Here is an 18,558-nt window from a genome sequence, read left to right as displayed (position 1 = left end):
TCGCTTGATGCCATTCAACATTCAAATTAGAAAACTTCCTTTGTTCCAATTCCTTGCTCACCAAGCAATCTTCTGATTATAATTTGGCTTCCCACGTGGGTTGTCTACAGAGAAACAATGAGCTGGTCAGGCCAGCATGAGTATCTGGGCCTTCTGGCAGTTTCTCATTATTAAATTAATAAATTGACCCTCTCCCTATCAGTGTCTTGGAAGCCTGTTAGTTCAGTCAGCACTCCCTAGCTAATCAACTCTAGTAGACTGACAAGACTAAGTTTCTGAATTAGGAAAGAACAGGCTGGACACTGGCCAGTGGCAGGTTACTATAGTAAATGCTACCATGGAGGATTGGGTCTCAACGGTCAGAGAGCCTTCCCCAAGAAACACTCCAAATTCGAAGCATTTTTTTGTTTGAACTTGTCTAATATGTGCACAGTTGCTATTCCAAGCATTAGGAATGTCTCTTCAACCTCATTTTAAATGGTGGTGTTCTCTGAGAGTTAAATAATGAAGCCGTTAAAATATAAAAGAGAATTTAAGACATCAGAGATTGTGAAAAAATTTAAGGTGTGTATGGACTACTGAAGTCTGAAAACTACCTACTCGAAGAAATTATCCCATGAATGATTTTAACCTTGACACTTAATGGTAATACAATTCTGACAGGCAATGTTCTGACATTAGAATACACTGTGCTTACATGGAAATATTTTGGCCCCAAATAAACAATCCTTATATTTTTAAAAGTAATTTGTAACAAGTATGGTTAAATGTGGTAGAACATTAAGCTAATTTACCAGGTCTACCCCTAATCAAGTTCTTAATAAAATCCTGTTTACCTTCCAGTAGTTTCACTGCTCCCACATTCTTCCTACTGTTTTTCAGGGCTGCCAAAGTACTTCTGTCATGACTTTCAAATTTGGCATTTTGAAAAGGTAATAGTGTCCTCCAAATATATTAAAAGTAATGTCTTGGTTGGTATAAACTTAAGAAAAATGTGGAAAATCCTCTACCTCTGTTTATATTCTTTACTAAAAATAACTGAGTTTAAAAAAGTCTTGAAAACAATTTGATGACCCAGAACTCTGTTGCTGCATTATAAATTCCTGACTAGGCAAAAATTAGAAGCTGACTATAGAAGTAGATCATTTTAAATTTGAGGCAGTGTCAAACTGAGATCTCTGGGTTTTTTAGAGGACTTATTAAAAAGGAGAAAAAACGAGAAATCTTGTTTTGCTATTAGGGAAGAGCCAGATCTTAAAGGACACAAAGATATAGCAATTTTTAGTAACTCGTTCCTTCCACTTTATGGGGACTCAATTCCCAGAGTCAGAAAACCCTTAAAAAAAGCAGAGGCTGAGAAGGAAAACATTTAAAGTCTGTTAAATTCACGAATGCAAGATACTGGTTTAAAAAGCTTAAAATGGAATTGAAACAATGTTTTTAAAGAGATTATTTTAAAACCTTGTCTACTGGGGCACCTGGGTACCGCACTCAGTTGAAAGACTGACTCTTGGATTCAGCTCAGGTCATGATATCAGGGTCATGAGATAGAGCCCTGTGTCAGGCTCCATGGTCAGCAGGAATCTGCTAGAGACTCTCTCTGTCCCTCTCCTTCTGCCCACCACCCCTGCCCCCCGCTCTCTGAAATAAATTAAAAAACAAAAACAAAAACAAAAACACAAAACAAAACACAGAGGCACCTGGGTGGCTCAGTGGGTTAAAGCCTCCGCCTTCGGCTCAGGTCATGATCCCAGGGTCCTGGGATCGAGCCCCGCATCGGGCTCTCTGCTCAGCAGGGAGCCTGCTTCCCCCTCTCTCTGCCTGCCTCCCTGCCTACTTGTGACCTCTCTCCTATCAAATAAACAAATAAAATCTTTTTAAAAAACACACACAAAACACACACACACACAACCCATAAAAAAGACCAAAAAAAAAAAAAAATCACCTTGCCTATTACTCATAACCATTGTGTTAGAGAGCACAGAGACTCAAGATTTTTGGCAGAGTAGAAATAAATACCACCAACACAAGTACCACGAAACATAAATCCAAGATCAAAACAATGACACTGGAAGCCATGATATAACCAACTAAAAAAAATATTTACTCAGCAGATTGTTGCTGTTCTAGCTTTCACAGAGAATTATTTATGTGCAGAAAAGTTAGAATAAAAGGCAGTTCTTCTGATAAAGTTTTAGAGGGCCCTTAAATATGTATAAAAACACTCTGTTCTACGTTGGCTCATCCTTTGACCACTAACACTGGAGAGGTATGTAGTTGTGTATGTGTGTGGGGTGGGAGAGACATATGTATCACAGTTGAATGAATAAGTGAAGCTCACAGAAGGAAGCAATGCCTAGCTCAATAGGCAAAGAAAGAGATATGCCTGGCTGCCATTCTTATTCAGAAGGCAGTTCTATGTTGAAATACAGCAAAATACAAGAACAAAAAATACCAACCACCAATCAACCAGCTGTGTGAGTACCACAAAAGCAAGCATCAATCAGTCTGCTATCACAGACATAAGTTCTGTTCTTATTTAGGCAATGAAGAGGAATTCTTCATTTTCCAGTCCTGCTGGTAATATATGCAAGGGTGGAAGCCTCAAATTTAAAGCTAAAAGACTGGCAACTGAAGCCCTATTAAAATAAATCTACAAATTTATAAAAGATTCTTTCCAAATACTGAAAAAGGAAGCTGGCCAACAATCTAACAAAGATATGTCTCCTGTGTTTTTATATAAAGAACTACTAAGGTGTAGCACATCCAGAAATATAGTAACTTCTATGTGGCTACCTGCGGCCTATGCAGATATAGTCGGCTTCACCTCTCCTATTCTACACCTTGCTTTGGTTGTACTAGCGAGATTACACATTTCTCTGCTTGTGGTTGTAAGAATCTTCTTCCTCTACCTTTTTCCACTGAAAACTCTCCTTGAAAAAACAAAAATTCAAGAACAACCCAAGAAAGAGAACAGATGATTGATTAAATGCATTCAGGGCTCTGTCTGAACCCCATGAAAGAGGAACTGAACATTGCTAAGTGCCTATTACATGTTAGACACTGTGTTAAGCACTTTTCTATATATTTCCTTCATTAGCCTTAAGTGCTATTTTTATGCTCACTAATGCCAAACATGAAAATGCTCAAATTTAAAAGGCAAGCTTTTAGAGGCAAAGTTTTCTAACCCACTTCATATTACATTGAAAAAAAGCACCACGAAGAAAAAAGTGAGTAAGTCCATCCCAGATTTCTGAGGCCAGCTTTTGATATATAAATACAGGTTCACTGTAACAGTAAAGAACATTTCTTAAGACCACTAGGTTTCCTCAAAGGAGTTGAAGAACCAAATAGAGTCTCTAAATTCTGTCTCATGATAAACTATTCAAAACATCAACATTTAGAATAAGGCAAATAGAAACAATAAGTGAAAAATGAAAATGAAAAAGTATAGCTTAAAATTTAACTTTGTTTAAATAGAATCTGATGTTCTGATCATGCAGCTTGGCCAACTACAATGTAATACTGGAGAAAAGCCAGACAGAAAAGTCAAGGCTTCAAAATTTAATATGCTCTCAAACGAAATTACAAGGCCTATCACAAGAAGTAACGTTCCCTACTTAGATTGGCCTTGAGACTTTCAATGGAACAGGGCAATGTCACATTTATCTGGAATTGCTGGACGATCAGGAATCACTTTATAACACAGTGGGTTTTTCAAATAACTGAAGCTAATTAAAAAGTAAACAAACTATTTAAATTTTTTATTGCGGAAAACAAAAATATATATGCCTTTATACAACATTTCCTTACTGATTTAAGTTTGTTATTATAGCCTTATTGTATAGGACTTATTGTACATCTGTTACCTGCCTTTTTTCCATTTTCCACCAGCTCTGTGAGCCACTGCAGCCTCTAAAAGCTCTTCCAAGAGCAAATGTATGGCTTTTGTACTGGACTATACACAGCTATGAATGGTGCTATGAGAGATACTCGCATGCTTTTTTCCTCTACTCAGTTCAGAGTAAACAGTACTGTGCTCGAAAAGTCTGAACTGAGAAGACTGGTCTTTGGTTATGTGTGAGGTTAACACTTTTTTTCACACTTTTGTGAAAACTACAACACCCAGTGGCTCACTCACGTTCAGTATAACTTCTTATCAGGTTTTATCTATCAGTGAATCATTCTAAGCTATTAGAAAGCTTTCTGTCTTTCCCGTGTAGAATTAGAGCACCACCTTGTGTCAGAAACCCAAGGAAATGAGCAGACATCTGTTTTTAGATACCTTAGTTGTCCAAAGTTTTACTGTCCAGTCAAATGATGAAGTGACAAAAAGATGTGAGAAGTCCACTGCTCCAACAGCTGCATGACAATGGATACCAGTGATTGGTCCTTGATGTCCCTCAAACATCTCACTGATTCCAGCTTTGCTATTTCATAAAAGTGAAAATATTAGGGAACTCTCTTGGAAGTAGACTGCTTATAAATACATTTTATTAAGGATTATACATATCAGATTTTGACATAATTTCAACAAACCTAACTCTGCTCATAACACATCAGAGTAACTTATGTTGAATGTTGCTCAATCCAGATTTGATAACACTACTAAAACAGTAAATACATTTTGAACTATAAACATGGTCTTGACAATACAACTCACAAGTCCAGTTATCTGAGGTGATGGAATAGAGAGAAAGGGAGGCTATCTGTAAGAGAAAAAATTCGGGCTACTAATTTTATATCAAAAGCTTTGACATGAAGGTGATCTGTATTTGAGATGAAATCTGGACACTACATTTTTTTTTAAGGAAGCAATTGATAAGGTACAGCTAGACAATTTCAAAACAGATTGAACAGCAGGAGAAATACTAGTCAATTTAAAATGTGTACGTGACATTACTACAAAATTATCAGCAGGATGAACTAAAGCTCAAAGTCCAAATATATCAAAATGGAAAAACAAATGAAAATCTTATTTACAACTTTAAGGGTCAGTATGTGGCATGTGCATATTATATTTGTAACTGCATACATACAAAACCATAACATACCACAACCCGTAAGATCCAGAACATATCATGATCCAAAGTAACCTTTTATTTGAAACAGTATTTAAGTTTTAATTTTATATACCTGAACTCAAATACAATTTGTCAAAAAATAATGAGTGGCTCTATGACAAATCTCTACTTAAACAAGGGGCAATTTGTTTTAATGAGACTATTAAAGGGAGAAATTTAAATAATTGCAAATTCCAGTTTAGATTTACCTGCCATGGCGGCATGCTGTGTACACAGAACCTTCTTCACTTCCAACAACAAAGTTGTTGACATCTCCAACAGGGAAGGACATAGATGTCACAGCTACTGCCTTTGACTGTTTATGAACCAATTCCATGCTATCCTATGTAGAAAAAATTAAGGAAATTATTTTATAAAATTGCAACTTTTAATTTTATTAGAAACAGTTTCAGTTTTAATCGGTTTATAAACAATTATTTTATTATAATACTTATACAAATTTACTTTGATTAAATGAAGTAGGTTTGAAAATAAAGTATATCATGACAAAGTATACCTAACCAGTTAGGCTCATAGGCTGTTATCATAATACTATTATAAACATTTATGAAAAAACATAAGCTTAGATTTACATGGACTTAAAAAATAAAAATTTTGTCTCAAAATTTCAGTTTTCCAAGTTTACCTGTGGATGGGAAAGCATATCCAGACTCCATGAACAAATTTTTCCATCAGTAGATATGCTAATCAGATTGTGAGCATTTTGTGTTCCAACAACATTTACACAATATACAGGATGCTAAAGAAAGAGATATTAAAAGAAGTTTTTTGGGATTATTTTGCCAAAAAAATGGAACCACTTTTACACTATAATCACAAGTATTCTGTTTCACATCAAAACACTCTCATATCTTGATGGTGTTTTTAATGTGAAGTTTGATGCCATTCTGTTGATTAATAAAAGCTTGTCTCAGAAGATAGATGAGTTTTTAATAAAACAGATTTCTAAAAAGACAACAATAAAAAAAGGTCTTCATTCTTGGTGGCCAACTGATGAAGAATTCATACATCAAAGGAAACACATTCTGAGACTACTCTGACAGACACTACTAAGTATTTAATGGTGAACCAGCACAGAAGTCTAATGGAAATAATCTCTTTACTACTTACTGTGTGTGCAGCAGCTGACAGCGGAGTTCTCTGCACCGGAGTTCTTTTATTGCTGCGGTTATCCCACAGGACAATTTGGCCTGAGTATGTACCACCAACAACCAGGTTTGGATGAAATTTTGCAAATGTAGCAGACATCACAGCTGACTGTAAATAAGTAAGATTTTTATATTTAAGGTTCAAATGGAAGAAGCCTGATAAGTTATGAAAACAAATCTATATGCAAACATTTTCCCTTTTAGTGTAAGGTATTAGAGGTTATAAAAAGAAGTAAATTAATTTGTTTAAAATTTTCATTTTATTTCATAATATAAAAGTACACCTTTAGAATAGTTTTTGCTTAAGTCAAATGCAATGTTTACATAAATGTATTTGAACCATTTATAAAGAAAGTTAAAAATTATTTCATTTGATTACAGTATTAAATCAAAAGACAACTGGCTCTAACAGTAATGTGACAACAGAGTATAAGCTAGTTTTGATTCAGTTAAGCATTTTTCTCAGAATTATGAGAATCTTTTAATAAAAAGATTGTAACTTATGCAACTAGAAAAGGCTTGCAAATTCTAACCTTCCACTAAACTCACTTTAAAAATCTGCATCTGTTTCCTACTTCAAACGTACGTTTCTATTGAAAACCATCTAGTTCCAAAAAAATTAAAAAAATAAAACTATCTAGTTCCAACTCCTCAGGCCATGTGTAAGTAATTCAGTGGGCCAACTGTCTAACTGTATATTCAGCATATAAGTTCATGAGAAACTCCCTGTAGAAAAGACACTTTACAAAAGATTCCTTTTATATAATCAATCATAATAACAGAAAATCACAAATGCAAAGGACTTTAGGTGTGATTAAACATAAGAGATGTCAGAAAAGCCACAAAAGGCAGATCGCGTTGAACTGAAAAGTCTTCAGTTTTGTTAACATCTGTTTGCAAATATGAGGTGGTTTAGTAAATGCCAATCCAATGAAATCATTATGTTGACAAGAAAAGAAAAAAGGCACTTGTCTAAATTCATTAATGAATTCTTAAACTTAGGGAAGACGGTTAAAAGACATCTTACCTGGCAGTGAAACACATATTCTGGGGTAGTTTTTTTGTATTTCATATTCCACACCAGGGCCACACCATCAGGTTCATGAGGAGCATCTTCATTGTTATTATAGGAAGCCACGAGTAGCTCTGGATACTGTTCACAAGAATCAAGTAGGGAAAAATTGCTATGCATAAGAAATGTTTCACATTCTCAGTGACTCAACGGTCTTTACCAGATTATTTGAAAATATAAATATTTAACATTTCCCCAAGCAATGTATCACGAGAAATGTATCACGAGAGTTATGATTACTGGGATGTAGTTACCGTAGTTAATTATTTAAAATGTTTTAACATTAAAACACACTGCAATTTTAACCAAAGGATGTGGTGAGCAACTGAAATTAACGAACCTGGGTTGTGGCATAAATTCAATCTTGAGTTTAAATTAAAGGATGGTTCCAATCCTTTCTTCCAAATATATAAAATAAATACAATAACATTAGAACCATCATCCATTATTACTCTAAATGATATATACTGATTTAATTACACAAAGTTTCCATAATTAAGAGTACCTATTAATTTTAATTAAAAAATGAGTAACCAATTTTGTCACAGTTTACCTGAGATGACCAATCCAAACAGCTAACAACACGATGCTTTGACCAACGTTCATCAAAAAATTGCCGATTTAATGACAGTTTAGCACCTGCTTGAATCTCTCTACAGAAAAAGACCAAATCCAAAAAAAGAATGATGTTATAACTTATCACTCTTGATCGGAAAGTAACTTAAGTAACTTAAAGTAACATTGCTGAAGCCATAATTTTAGCCATTAAACATTACCCTTCTTTGTCTTCCAAATCCCTTCCGCTGTAGTCAAAGAAGATATTAATCTGCTCAGAAAGCGCTCTCTCTACAATTCTTGTAGAATGGTCAAAGAAACTTAAAAATTCCTCCGAATGTAAGATTTGTTGCTTTTCTTCTTCAGTCAGCTCATGAGGGGGAGCTGGAAAACAAATATTTTCCTGAATTCAGTCTAATTTATGTCCGTCAAATCATGTCAACTCACTATCACAGTTTGGATCGATGAATGGCACATATTTTTTTCAACCAGATTCACCTCTTTGATTTAGAGGATTCTACTCTACTTTAACACATAAATAATAAAAAAAAATTTTAATAAGAATCAACAAAATTTTTGTAAGTTAATTCTTTAAGGTACCTTTACTATCATTTTCTTCATCTTTCTTTAAAGTTTTCTCTTCTTCAGGTTCAGTAGGGGGTTTAGGAGTCACTACGTCATCTTCTTCCTCTTCATCTGAAAAAAAAAAAAAAAAACCAAAAACAGAAAAACACAAAAATTACTTTTATGAAAATAACCGAACTTTCAAGCAACAGTTCAGAAGGTGTACAACTAACTATACATGAATGCAAAAGTAAACCGCTGGCAAGACAGAACAAGTAAGAATAATAGCAATTTCATCAACACAATTTTAAAGAAATCAGTGGAACTTCTGGGTGTTTTACATACCTATGTGGTACCTCTAACAGTCATTCCAAATTTTGTAGCTACATAAACTGAAATAAGATATATAAGCAACTAGGACAAATTCCTCATGGAAATCTCTAAAAGCTTGCAAGCATTTATCATTCCAGACAGAACAACACGCAACTCCTGCATAGTTTTATGTAGCATGCTGACACATTAATGCTGTGGAATGAAGAAAATCAAATGTCTAAAATAGCCTACAGAGCTGGCTGCTTACTTGTGATCTGAAACCATCAGTGTCTAATGGGTCTTCATATGGCATAAAGACGGCTTACATTAACTCTCAGGTTGCTATTTGAGAGGCAGATTTTAAAGATAATAGCTATGAGACCACATTTTCTATTCTGTCATTTTAAATGCAAGTCTCATTATCTATTGTTGCATGATGTGGCAATAAGCGCTTAAAATCATGTTTTCTTAACTTGGAACAAAAATACATATTGAGATAATATACAGTGTTTATAAGAAGACTTTATTACTAAATCTCCTCTCCAAACCAAGAACTTAAACTCACTTACTTTAAAATGTTGTAGAACATACAACTCTGCATACCTTCTCTCTTACTATGTACTGAGACAGATTTTTATGAAGAAAATGCTTCTTTTTATTGCCTGAACAGATGTGTCATTTGTCTATAAGGGAATGGCAGCAGGCGTCTGCAGCAGAGTGCATCTTAAGTAATGAGGGCCTATTCAATAAGGGGACTTGTTATTTATAGTCATTTCCCCGACCCATGTTCAAAATTATCTAAAGCACACATACATACTCCGTACACAAAAGAATGGTCAAGGATGGGAACCAGCTGCCAAGTCATGGTCCCAGCAGCCAGGCCAGCTGACTAGATAGCAATAACCAGATGGCACTGCTGGGATTGTGTCTTTCTGCTACAAGGTGGCAAAAGGATGGCACAACATTCTTCCGCTCGGCTGCTTCCAATCCCGTCTCTCCCCAATGGTGAGCCTGTGCAATTACCCACACTCCAGGAGGCCTCCAGATAAGCCTTTACCCTGCAAACAAAATGCAGCTCGTAGGCCACACCAGCTGCCAAACCACACACATAGTGTTAGGTTTGGAGAGCTATGAAAATCTTTCTAAGTCTATAGTATTAGCAATAAAAATATAACTGTACCTGTAGGAAAGAAAGCTTTAAATGACACTGTATAATGCACACAATGATACAACCTCCAACTTAATCAAAATGATAATGACGTATGCCAATCCTACATTACTTGAAATTGAGCGATTTTTACGTTCTGACAAGTTTACAGAACTAGGATAAATGGCACGAATGATTTCAATATATGCTCATACTTTTGAACCAAATGGTGAAGGTTAAAATTTTTCCTTTCAAGGGCCTCAATCAGCCACAAAGGAAAACAGTAATCACTGTCTTTTCAGCCAGCCCAACCGCATTTGTCAGCCCTTTCTCCGTCAATGCAGCCAGAGCAATCAACCTGCCAAACATTCAGAATGGAAAAACAATCTGAAAATACAGGGTATAATGCACCTGCCAGTGAAAATGGCCATTTCAAGAAAAGCTAGTGATCTCAGTGACCCCGCTGAGGAGGCGGTGGTGCAAAGGGGAAAGAACACGTAAAAGAATTCTTAGTGATCGCCACTCTCTTGCACATTGACACTTCCTTACAAAGCATGACAATTACAGCTTTTGTGCTACTTAAAAAAATGAAAACTTTTTTGGGGGGCAAAATAATCACAAAGAAAAACAGAAAGATAGTACTCCTTTTAGATGAATTCTCATATACAACAGATTATTAATCTGAAAACAGTATAACTGGTGACAATTCTACACTGTGCTGCTCAAACATGATGAAATTCTACCATAAAGTCACCTGTAGGTATAATGTAACAAAACAGTTTAATTACACTTAACTCAGAAGTTGACTTTTAGAATAATGATATATTTACTTAAATTAAAACTTAAGTTTGAGTGTATATATATATATTACATATATATTATATTATATATATGCATTATATATATAATATATATATTTCCATTTTCTGACTATCAGTTATCCTAACCAGTTTTGTTTACTAGCAGGGTTTATGGTATGTAAATCCTAAAATCAAGGAGAGGGATTTTGAGACACCCTGGACAGGTCATTCTTGAGCACTGTGAATTATAAATTACAGCCTCCTATCCACATTGTATTTTCCTCCCTCAACTTTGTTGCATTATACGGCTTCTAAGTACTATTTCCAATGACAGGTGTCAAATACCTGTCATAATGCATATGGTCAGTACTTTAGTGCTAAGTGACCTCATAATCTACATATTTAACAGAAAAGATCTTGTTTATAGACCATCTTTTCCTTCTAAAATTTAAAATGTAGATGAAGTATGCTAGACAGTGATCTATATCTGCCTCTTACATGGCATTTGCTATGCCTATCTGCCCACATAGATCGGTTTCGTTGTGGCTGAATAAGGAGTTATCAACTATTTAGATACATGTTTTCAGGATTTTGTTTTAGAGTTAATGTACATACCTCTCTTTCTACATGGATGAAAAACTGATTTAAAAACTATGACAGGTCAAAAGATTAAGCTAAATAAAATTTCAAGGAACAAAAACCCAAATCATCTGCTCTTCTTAAAAACTACAAAACACTGTATTTTTATTATGAAGTTGGTCTTAAACAATTATCATATATGTCAAATATTTGGTAAAAATGCCCATCAGTAACATCAGACCAGAGAATGTTTCTCTGAACAAATACACTTCTCTTTTTAAAAACTACTATGATAGTTGCTAAAGGACTACTGACACGATCAAAAATATAGTATTATAATTCTTAAGATTTTCTAAGCTAGTCCTTATTACATGATAAACTATAATGTATTTAAAACAGAAAAAGAATGCAACAGAGCAGGAAGACTGAAAAATGAGACTGCCATGTCACATCAATTTATTGATGAATATTCATTGCAATATGCTAAGTGGTTAACTCCATGCTTTCTCTGACAGGGAATCTAAGGTTATAAACTGAGCAGTAAAGAATGCATAAAAGTAGCAGTTACTTTTAAAATGACAAATCTCTTGTCAATGAACGCTAAGACTAGGTTTAATGAGCCATTGAATTTTTACTTTGAGTTAACATCAAAATTGTGATGTATTTTGGTGAGATGGAAAGAAAAGCTGCTCTGTAAATTAAGCTGCACCTAGAAATAACACCAAAGAATGAAATTCCAGTTGTCGGAATAATCTGTTACAACGGAGTAGGTTAATCAAAGTTAAATCATCTGTAAAATGGGTGGCTTTTGTTAAGCTGAAGGAAGGAGTCTTCAGAACAAGTTTTCTCATCTGTATGTCACATTACACTTAAGAGACATCTAAGCTAAGAATAAGCCACAAAGTACATTTTGAATTATTTTAAAATGTTACAACACATTTAACAGGTAATATGCAACATCCTAGGAAATCCTCACTAAACACTGATACTTTTTAAATCTATCATTTATCATGATTAATTCTTACTATGAAGTGAAAAACAATCCCCCCATTGGTGCATTAATGTTCAGAAAATGTTTGTTGTCTATAAATGTATCATGTAGTTTCATCATATTGGTGTGCCATATTTTAAGATAGTTTTAATGTCCTATAGAGTATTCTTAATTTACAAAGTAGCCTTATTATTTATGGTATACCAAGTTCTAAAAATCAGAAAATTTATTGCATATAAAAAAGATTTAATTTTCAAAAATTCAACTTGTGAATAACTTTACAAAATCATAAAATGAGATTAGAGAAAAATGATTTAATTATTAGTTTTTAAAATATAAGTTAGATATGAACAGTTTTCCTACAATATTTTCAAAATAATCCTTTCTTTTCTAGATCGAAATCATTTTGAATCGCTTCATTTCAATCCAGTTGTCCATAATTTCATCTATTTATACCTTACTCTTTAAAATCATATTATGAGGGGCGCCTGGGTGGCTCAGTGGGTTAAAGCCTCTGCCTTCGGCTCAGGTCATGATCCCAGGGTCCTCTGCAGGGAGCCTGCTTTCTCCTCTCTCTCTGTAGGGAGCCTGTTTCTTCCTCCTCTCTCTCTGCCTGCCTGCCTCTCTGCCTACTTGTGATCTCTCTCTGTCAAATAAATAAATAAAATCCTTAAAAAAAAAATAAAATCATATAATGAGAACCTTATGTTGGGACAAAGCTTCATGAATGGATCAATGGAATCCATTCCTTTTATATTTTTAAATATCTAGAATGATATGCAAGATCTCCTGGATTTCTTAATAATTTAGATCTTCACCAAGGGAAAATATACAGCAGTTTTTAAATTAGTAAATATTTTGAATACAGATCTAATGCTAACTTGGGGGAAAAATAAGAAAGAAGTGAAATTTTAATTATAACTGGGTCTTTTTTATACAAAGTTCAGATTTATCTAGACAGTATTGGCGTCACTGACATAGACCTTGATATCTGTGATCTCATAAGTACTACATTTTTTCTTTTTTCTTTTTTTTTTTTTTTAAGATTTTATTTATTTATTTGACAGAGAGAGATCACAAGTAGACGGAGAGGCAGGCAGAGAGAGAGAGAGAGAGGAGGAAGCAGGCTTCTTGCTGAGCAGAGAGCCCGATGTGGGACTCGATCCCAGGACCCTGAGATCATGACCTGAGCCGAAGGCAGCAGCTTAACCCACTGAGCCACCCAGGCGCCCACTACATTTTTTTCTGATGCCATAATTTCAGATATGCTGATTAACAGTCTTTAAGATTAAGAACACATGCTTTAATTTTCAATTATATTTATACTCTCAGAGATTCCCTGAGGGTTGAAACTCATTTATTACGTCTTATTTATTCCAGAATTTTTTAAAATTCAATTTTGGACAAGGGTAATTTTTACCGGGGGCCCCACAAATTTAGTCTACCTGGGAAGCATGGATTACAGACAAATGTTAAGATCATGCAATAACAAACTTAGGCTATTTACATATAATGCTTTTCTAATATATTATAAATACGAATTGACATTTTCCTAAGGAGAAGTATCCGGCTACTAAACCAATACCAAAAGTAACTGTAAAACTTCACACAGATAAAAAAAAAAATTGGAACAGTATAAGAACTGTACTTGACTGAAAATCAAAACCAGGTTCTGGCTGAGCCCTATGGTCACCCACCAATTTCTACAATTGATGACCAGAGGCTCATCAATTAACTTCTTCAGGCCTCAGTTTCCTCAGGTGTAAATAAACTGATAATATTAGATAACATAGGATATCTTGCTCTTTAGATAGATCTTTAAAGAACAAGAAATCCTATGTTATCTAAGATCTATCTAAAAATAGCAAGAACCACAAAAATCTATACGGAAAAGGTAGATAAAAAATAATGCCATTTTCAAAAGAGTTAAAGACTTTTAAAAGGTAAGAGAAGAAAAGTAACTTTTCCAGGAGTGTATCTGTGGGCACCATGAGAAGCTCTTTACCTGCAGAGAGCAAAATTGACTAAGGTCACATGTTCCTAGTCAATTTCATTCACAGTAGGTGCCTTAAGACTGCAAAGCACCTCAGTTCAGAAACAGTACTACCAACTTACAGAGTAAACTTGAAAGCAAGAAGATGCTTAGAATGGAGAAAAAGAAAAACAAGGCAGAATAAAAACCACTGCTTTTTAAAAGAATAGATTCAGCCATTTGAAAAAAAAAATGGTAGAAAGATAAGAGTTAAGCCTAAGACCAATTTTTATCTTCAATTTAGTAACTCATATTACTCCTGCACTGATTACACTGACTACCCAAGTTTAATTTACTCCTCTGCTACACTCAAATTGTAATTTCAGCAATTTTGTCTCATGGTGAGTTTTGGAATTTGTTACATAATTCTTAAATGGAAACCAACCAGGCTAAGTTTGAGAACCACTGTATTAAAGCAATGGATAAGTACAAGCAGTGTTAAGCACAAAGTGTTTTCATTATAAAACCTTAATTTCAGGTTTTTTCTTTCCCTCTTTCTAAAACTTCCACAAATTGGGGAAAGAAACTTAATGGTAAGAGCCCTAGACACAAAAACAATTATAATAATATAGAAAGGAATTGATCTCATTTTTATAAATAGTTCCAAAGGCCAAGGATGGCCCCACAGTATCAGGATAAATTTCTCATTCTCCTTCACTTATATAACTTAAAAAAAAAAAAAAAAAAAGTAGGGATGGCTGGGTGGCTCCGTCGGTTAAGCATCTGCTTTCTGCTCAGGTCATGATCCCAGAGTTCTGGGATCGAGTCCTGCATTAGGCTCCCTGCTCAGTAGGGAGTCTGCTTCTTGCTCTGCCTGCTGCTCTTTCTCTCTGACAAATAAATAAATAAAATCTTAAAAAAAAAAAAAAGGATGACCTAATGCCTCCATATATAGTGTATACTCAATAAAACTGTAGAATATGAATACTTGTTAGGTTGCAAATGAATAAACATGGACCTTTAAAAAATTAGTATCTAAGTCTAGTCCACATAGGAAAATTTTTAAAGGCACTGGTGCTGATGCAGACATACTCATTAGAAAAAGGGCTGAGTTCACTTATCTTGTCACTTTCACCTCCAATTAGTAAAGATAAGAAAAATTACATTTAGCACTATGAAAGATCAAAGCTGTTTATTCATTACTCTTAGATAATTACTATAAAATATTATCCAGATGCAGATACACCAATAAAAAGTTAATTAAACCACACTATCCTTTAACAAAGTGTTCTTCAAACTACAGGCCTAACTAAACCAATAAATTGAGCACATTATGGTCATTTTTCTTTTTTTTTTTTTTTAAGATTTTATTTATATATTTGACAGGCAGAGATTACACATAGGCAGAGAGGCAGGCAGAAAGAGAGAGAGAGGTGGAAGCAGGCTCCCTGCTGAGCAGAGAGCCCAATGCGGGGCTTGATCCCAGGACCCCAGGATCATGACCTAAGCCAAAGGCAGAGGCTTTAACCCACTGAGCCACCCAGGCACCCCTATGGTCATTTTTCATTTAAAAAATGAAGTATAACAAGAGAAAGGGAGATGCTACTTAGTAAAACTTTTATTTCTGTTATACATTTGTATCCATGCCTGTACTATATTACACTATAAACTGGAATTTTTATCATAGGTTAGTACCATAAAAGCATGAAAATGCTGCTTCAGTGGCAGCATGAGAAAGCTCACCTTAAAATCAGACTAGGTTTAGAATCTTAGCTATTAGCTCTATGAGCCTTGATAAACTCTTTCAGTTTTACCTTCTCCGTGTGTAAATAAAACCTATACCTAACTCTTACAGTTTTGGTGAGAGGACTGAGATAATGTAAAGTGCTTCACACTGTACTTGGTATGTGAGCACTCTTTGTGTTTAAAATTTTCAGCTATTAACTTACACATAACATTTGAAGAACATTACAAACGAATAGCTAAAATAATATATTTGAAAGAGGTTAACAGGTTCAATTTTGTTCAAAGTATTCAGAGGGATTCCTAGAACACAAAATAACAACACATCTGTATCTACACAGTTTGTCACCATGGAACTCAAGAAGGCTTTAAGGAGAATCTATAATAGTTTCATTTATGGATCTAAGAGCAAACAAAGACTAGAATATGATATAGTCATATTAAAAGCAAGAACTGAGACTAATCATACTTTTTCACCCAAACTCATCAATAATTATACTATAGCATTAACACTTGAAAATAACCTATTTCCTAGTAGTTATTTCCAGAGTAAATGCATGAAAATAAATAATGCAAGTAAGCAAAATCATACTCCTGAATTAATTCCTTCACCAAAAACTATGTTCTTACCACATGACAGGAACTATTCAACCAGGCATTATAGCAATGAAGAAGAAACAGTCTCTATATTCACAGAAAATCCAACGAAGAAAAAGTTTGGTGATGCTAAAAGCCTTGCCCCAAATAATTTAAAACTGAAAAGAATACAGTTTATCTTGTGCTTCTGGATCATCAGCTTATCTAACAAGTAATGATCTATCAAATTTTTAATTACTTACAAAATAAAAACAGGAAAAAGAATTTAAAAAATTTTTTTTAATTTATTCGACAGAGAGAGATAAAGTGAGAGGGGGAACACAAGCAGGGGGAGGGAGAGAGGGAGAAGTAGGCTTCCCACCAAGCAGGGAGCCCAATGCCGGGCTCCATCCCAGGACCCTGGATCACGACCTGAGTAGAAGAGAGATGCTTAACAACTCAGCCACCCAGGCACCCCGGAAAAAGAATTTTTTAAAAATGCCAGTCTTATACAGCTCTACACTCAAATTAGTTCAATGGGAATAAGTTACATGTTAACATTTAAAAATTTACACACATCTCAAAATAAGCAATTAAAAATGCAAATTTTAAACTGGATAAAATCAAATGTGTGTATATATATATTTATGTGTGTGTATACATACAGACAGAATTTTAGAAAAAAATACATCCTAGAAAACTGGAAACAAAATATTAACAGTGGTTATTACACAATGGAATCATGACATTTCCTCTTTATATCCTTTCTGCATTTTTTAATTGAAGTATAACTGTCACAAATATCCTGTTAGTTTCAGGTATACATCACAGCAATTTGGTATTTTTAAACACAACAAAATGACCCTAACAATATGTCTAGCTATCATCTGTCACCATATAAAGTTATTATATTATTGAATATATTCCCTATGCTGTACATTATAACCCCATGACTAATTTATTTTATAACTGGAAGTCTGTACCTCTTAATCCCCTTCACCTATTTCACCCACCCCCAATGTCTGCCCCGCTCTGGTAACAACCAACAGTTTGTTTACTGTATCTATGAATCTTGTTTCTGTTCTGTTTGGATTTTTAGTTTTTTTTTAGGTGAAAACGCAGTATTTGTCTTTCTCTGTCTGACATATTTCACTTAGCATAATACCCTCTAGATCCATCCATGTTGTCACACATGGCAATATTTCATTCTTTTTATGGCTGAGTAATATTCCATCTCCTTTACCCATTCATCTATTGATGGACACTCAGGCTGCTTCCGTATCTTTGACTATTGGAAAGAATGCTGCATTGAAGAGAGGGGTGCATATACATCTTCAAATTCATGTCTTTGTTTTCTTCAGATAAATACCTAGAAGTGGAATTGCTAGATAGTATGGTGATTCTACCATTAATTTTTTGAGGAACCTCCATACTCTTCTCTAGGGTATCTGTACTAATTTACATGCCTACCAACAGTGTACAAGGGTTCCCTTTTCCCTACATCATCACCAACTCTTGTTATTTTTTGTCTTTTTGATACCACCCAATCTGACAGGTATGAAGTAGTATCTTTAGTTTTGATTTACATTTCCCTGATGACTAATGACGTTGAGCATCTCTTTATGTATCTATTGACCATCTGTAGGGTTTTTTTGGAAAGATGTATATTCAAGTCCTCTGCCCATTTTTTAATTGTTTTTTTTTTTATATTGTCTAAGTTCTTTATATATTTTGGGTATTAACCCCTTCTCAGGTATATGATTTGCCAAATTCTTCTCCCATTCAACAGGTTGTCTTTTAGTTTGGTTGATGGTTTCACAAAATCTTTTTAGTTTAATGTAATCCCATCTATTTATTTTAGCCTTTGGTGCCAAAGTCTGAGGAAACTGGTCTAAAAAACTATGTACAGTTAAGACCGATGTCAAAGAGCTTACTGCTTATGTTTTCTTCCAGGAGGCTTATGGTTTCAGGTCTTACATTGAAATCTTTCATCCATTTTGAATTTATTTTGTACA

General features: G+C 34.5%; 1 protein-coding gene across 6 annotated transcripts in view; it reads right to left on the bottom strand.

Moving 5' to 3' along the window:
• The window catches only part of LOC111142574 (dynein cytoplasmic 1 intermediate chain 2), a 54,893-nt gene that overhangs the window by 11,912 nt on the left and 24,423 nt on the right, over positions 1 to 18,558 (bottom strand). For 5 of the 6 annotated variants that reach the window (XM_022495864.1, XM_022495881.1, XM_022495888.1 and 2 more), the window contains 8 exons: positions 8,460 to 8,555; positions 8,081 to 8,243; positions 7,858 to 7,957; positions 7,260 to 7,385; positions 6,195 to 6,341; positions 5,710 to 5,823; positions 5,273 to 5,406; positions 4,286 to 4,430 (listed from right to left, as the gene is read on the bottom strand). In XM_022495864.1, coding sequence (XP_022351572.1) covers positions 4,286 to 4,430; positions 5,273 to 5,406; positions 5,710 to 5,823; positions 6,195 to 6,341; positions 7,260 to 7,385; positions 7,858 to 7,957; positions 8,081 to 8,243; positions 8,460 to 8,555 — 1,025 coding nt within the window. The remainder of the gene's footprint in view (positions 1 to 4,285; positions 4,431 to 5,272; positions 5,407 to 5,709; positions 5,824 to 6,194; positions 6,342 to 7,259; positions 7,386 to 7,857; positions 7,958 to 8,080; positions 8,244 to 8,459; positions 8,556 to 18,558) is intronic. The other variant, XR_002640270.1, reaches the window with a different exon arrangement.

The sequence above is a fragment of the Enhydra lutris genome, unplaced genomic scaffold (assembly GCF_002288905.1).
Source record: "Enhydra lutris kenyoni isolate GAN:26980312 unplaced genomic scaffold, ASM228890v2 scaffoldscaffold1, whole genome shotgun sequence".
Taxonomy (NCBI): domain Eukaryota; kingdom Metazoa; phylum Chordata; class Mammalia; order Carnivora; family Mustelidae; genus Enhydra; species Enhydra lutris.
Note: the sequence above shows the minus strand (reverse complement) of the source record. Positions and strands in the feature narration are given on the sequence as shown.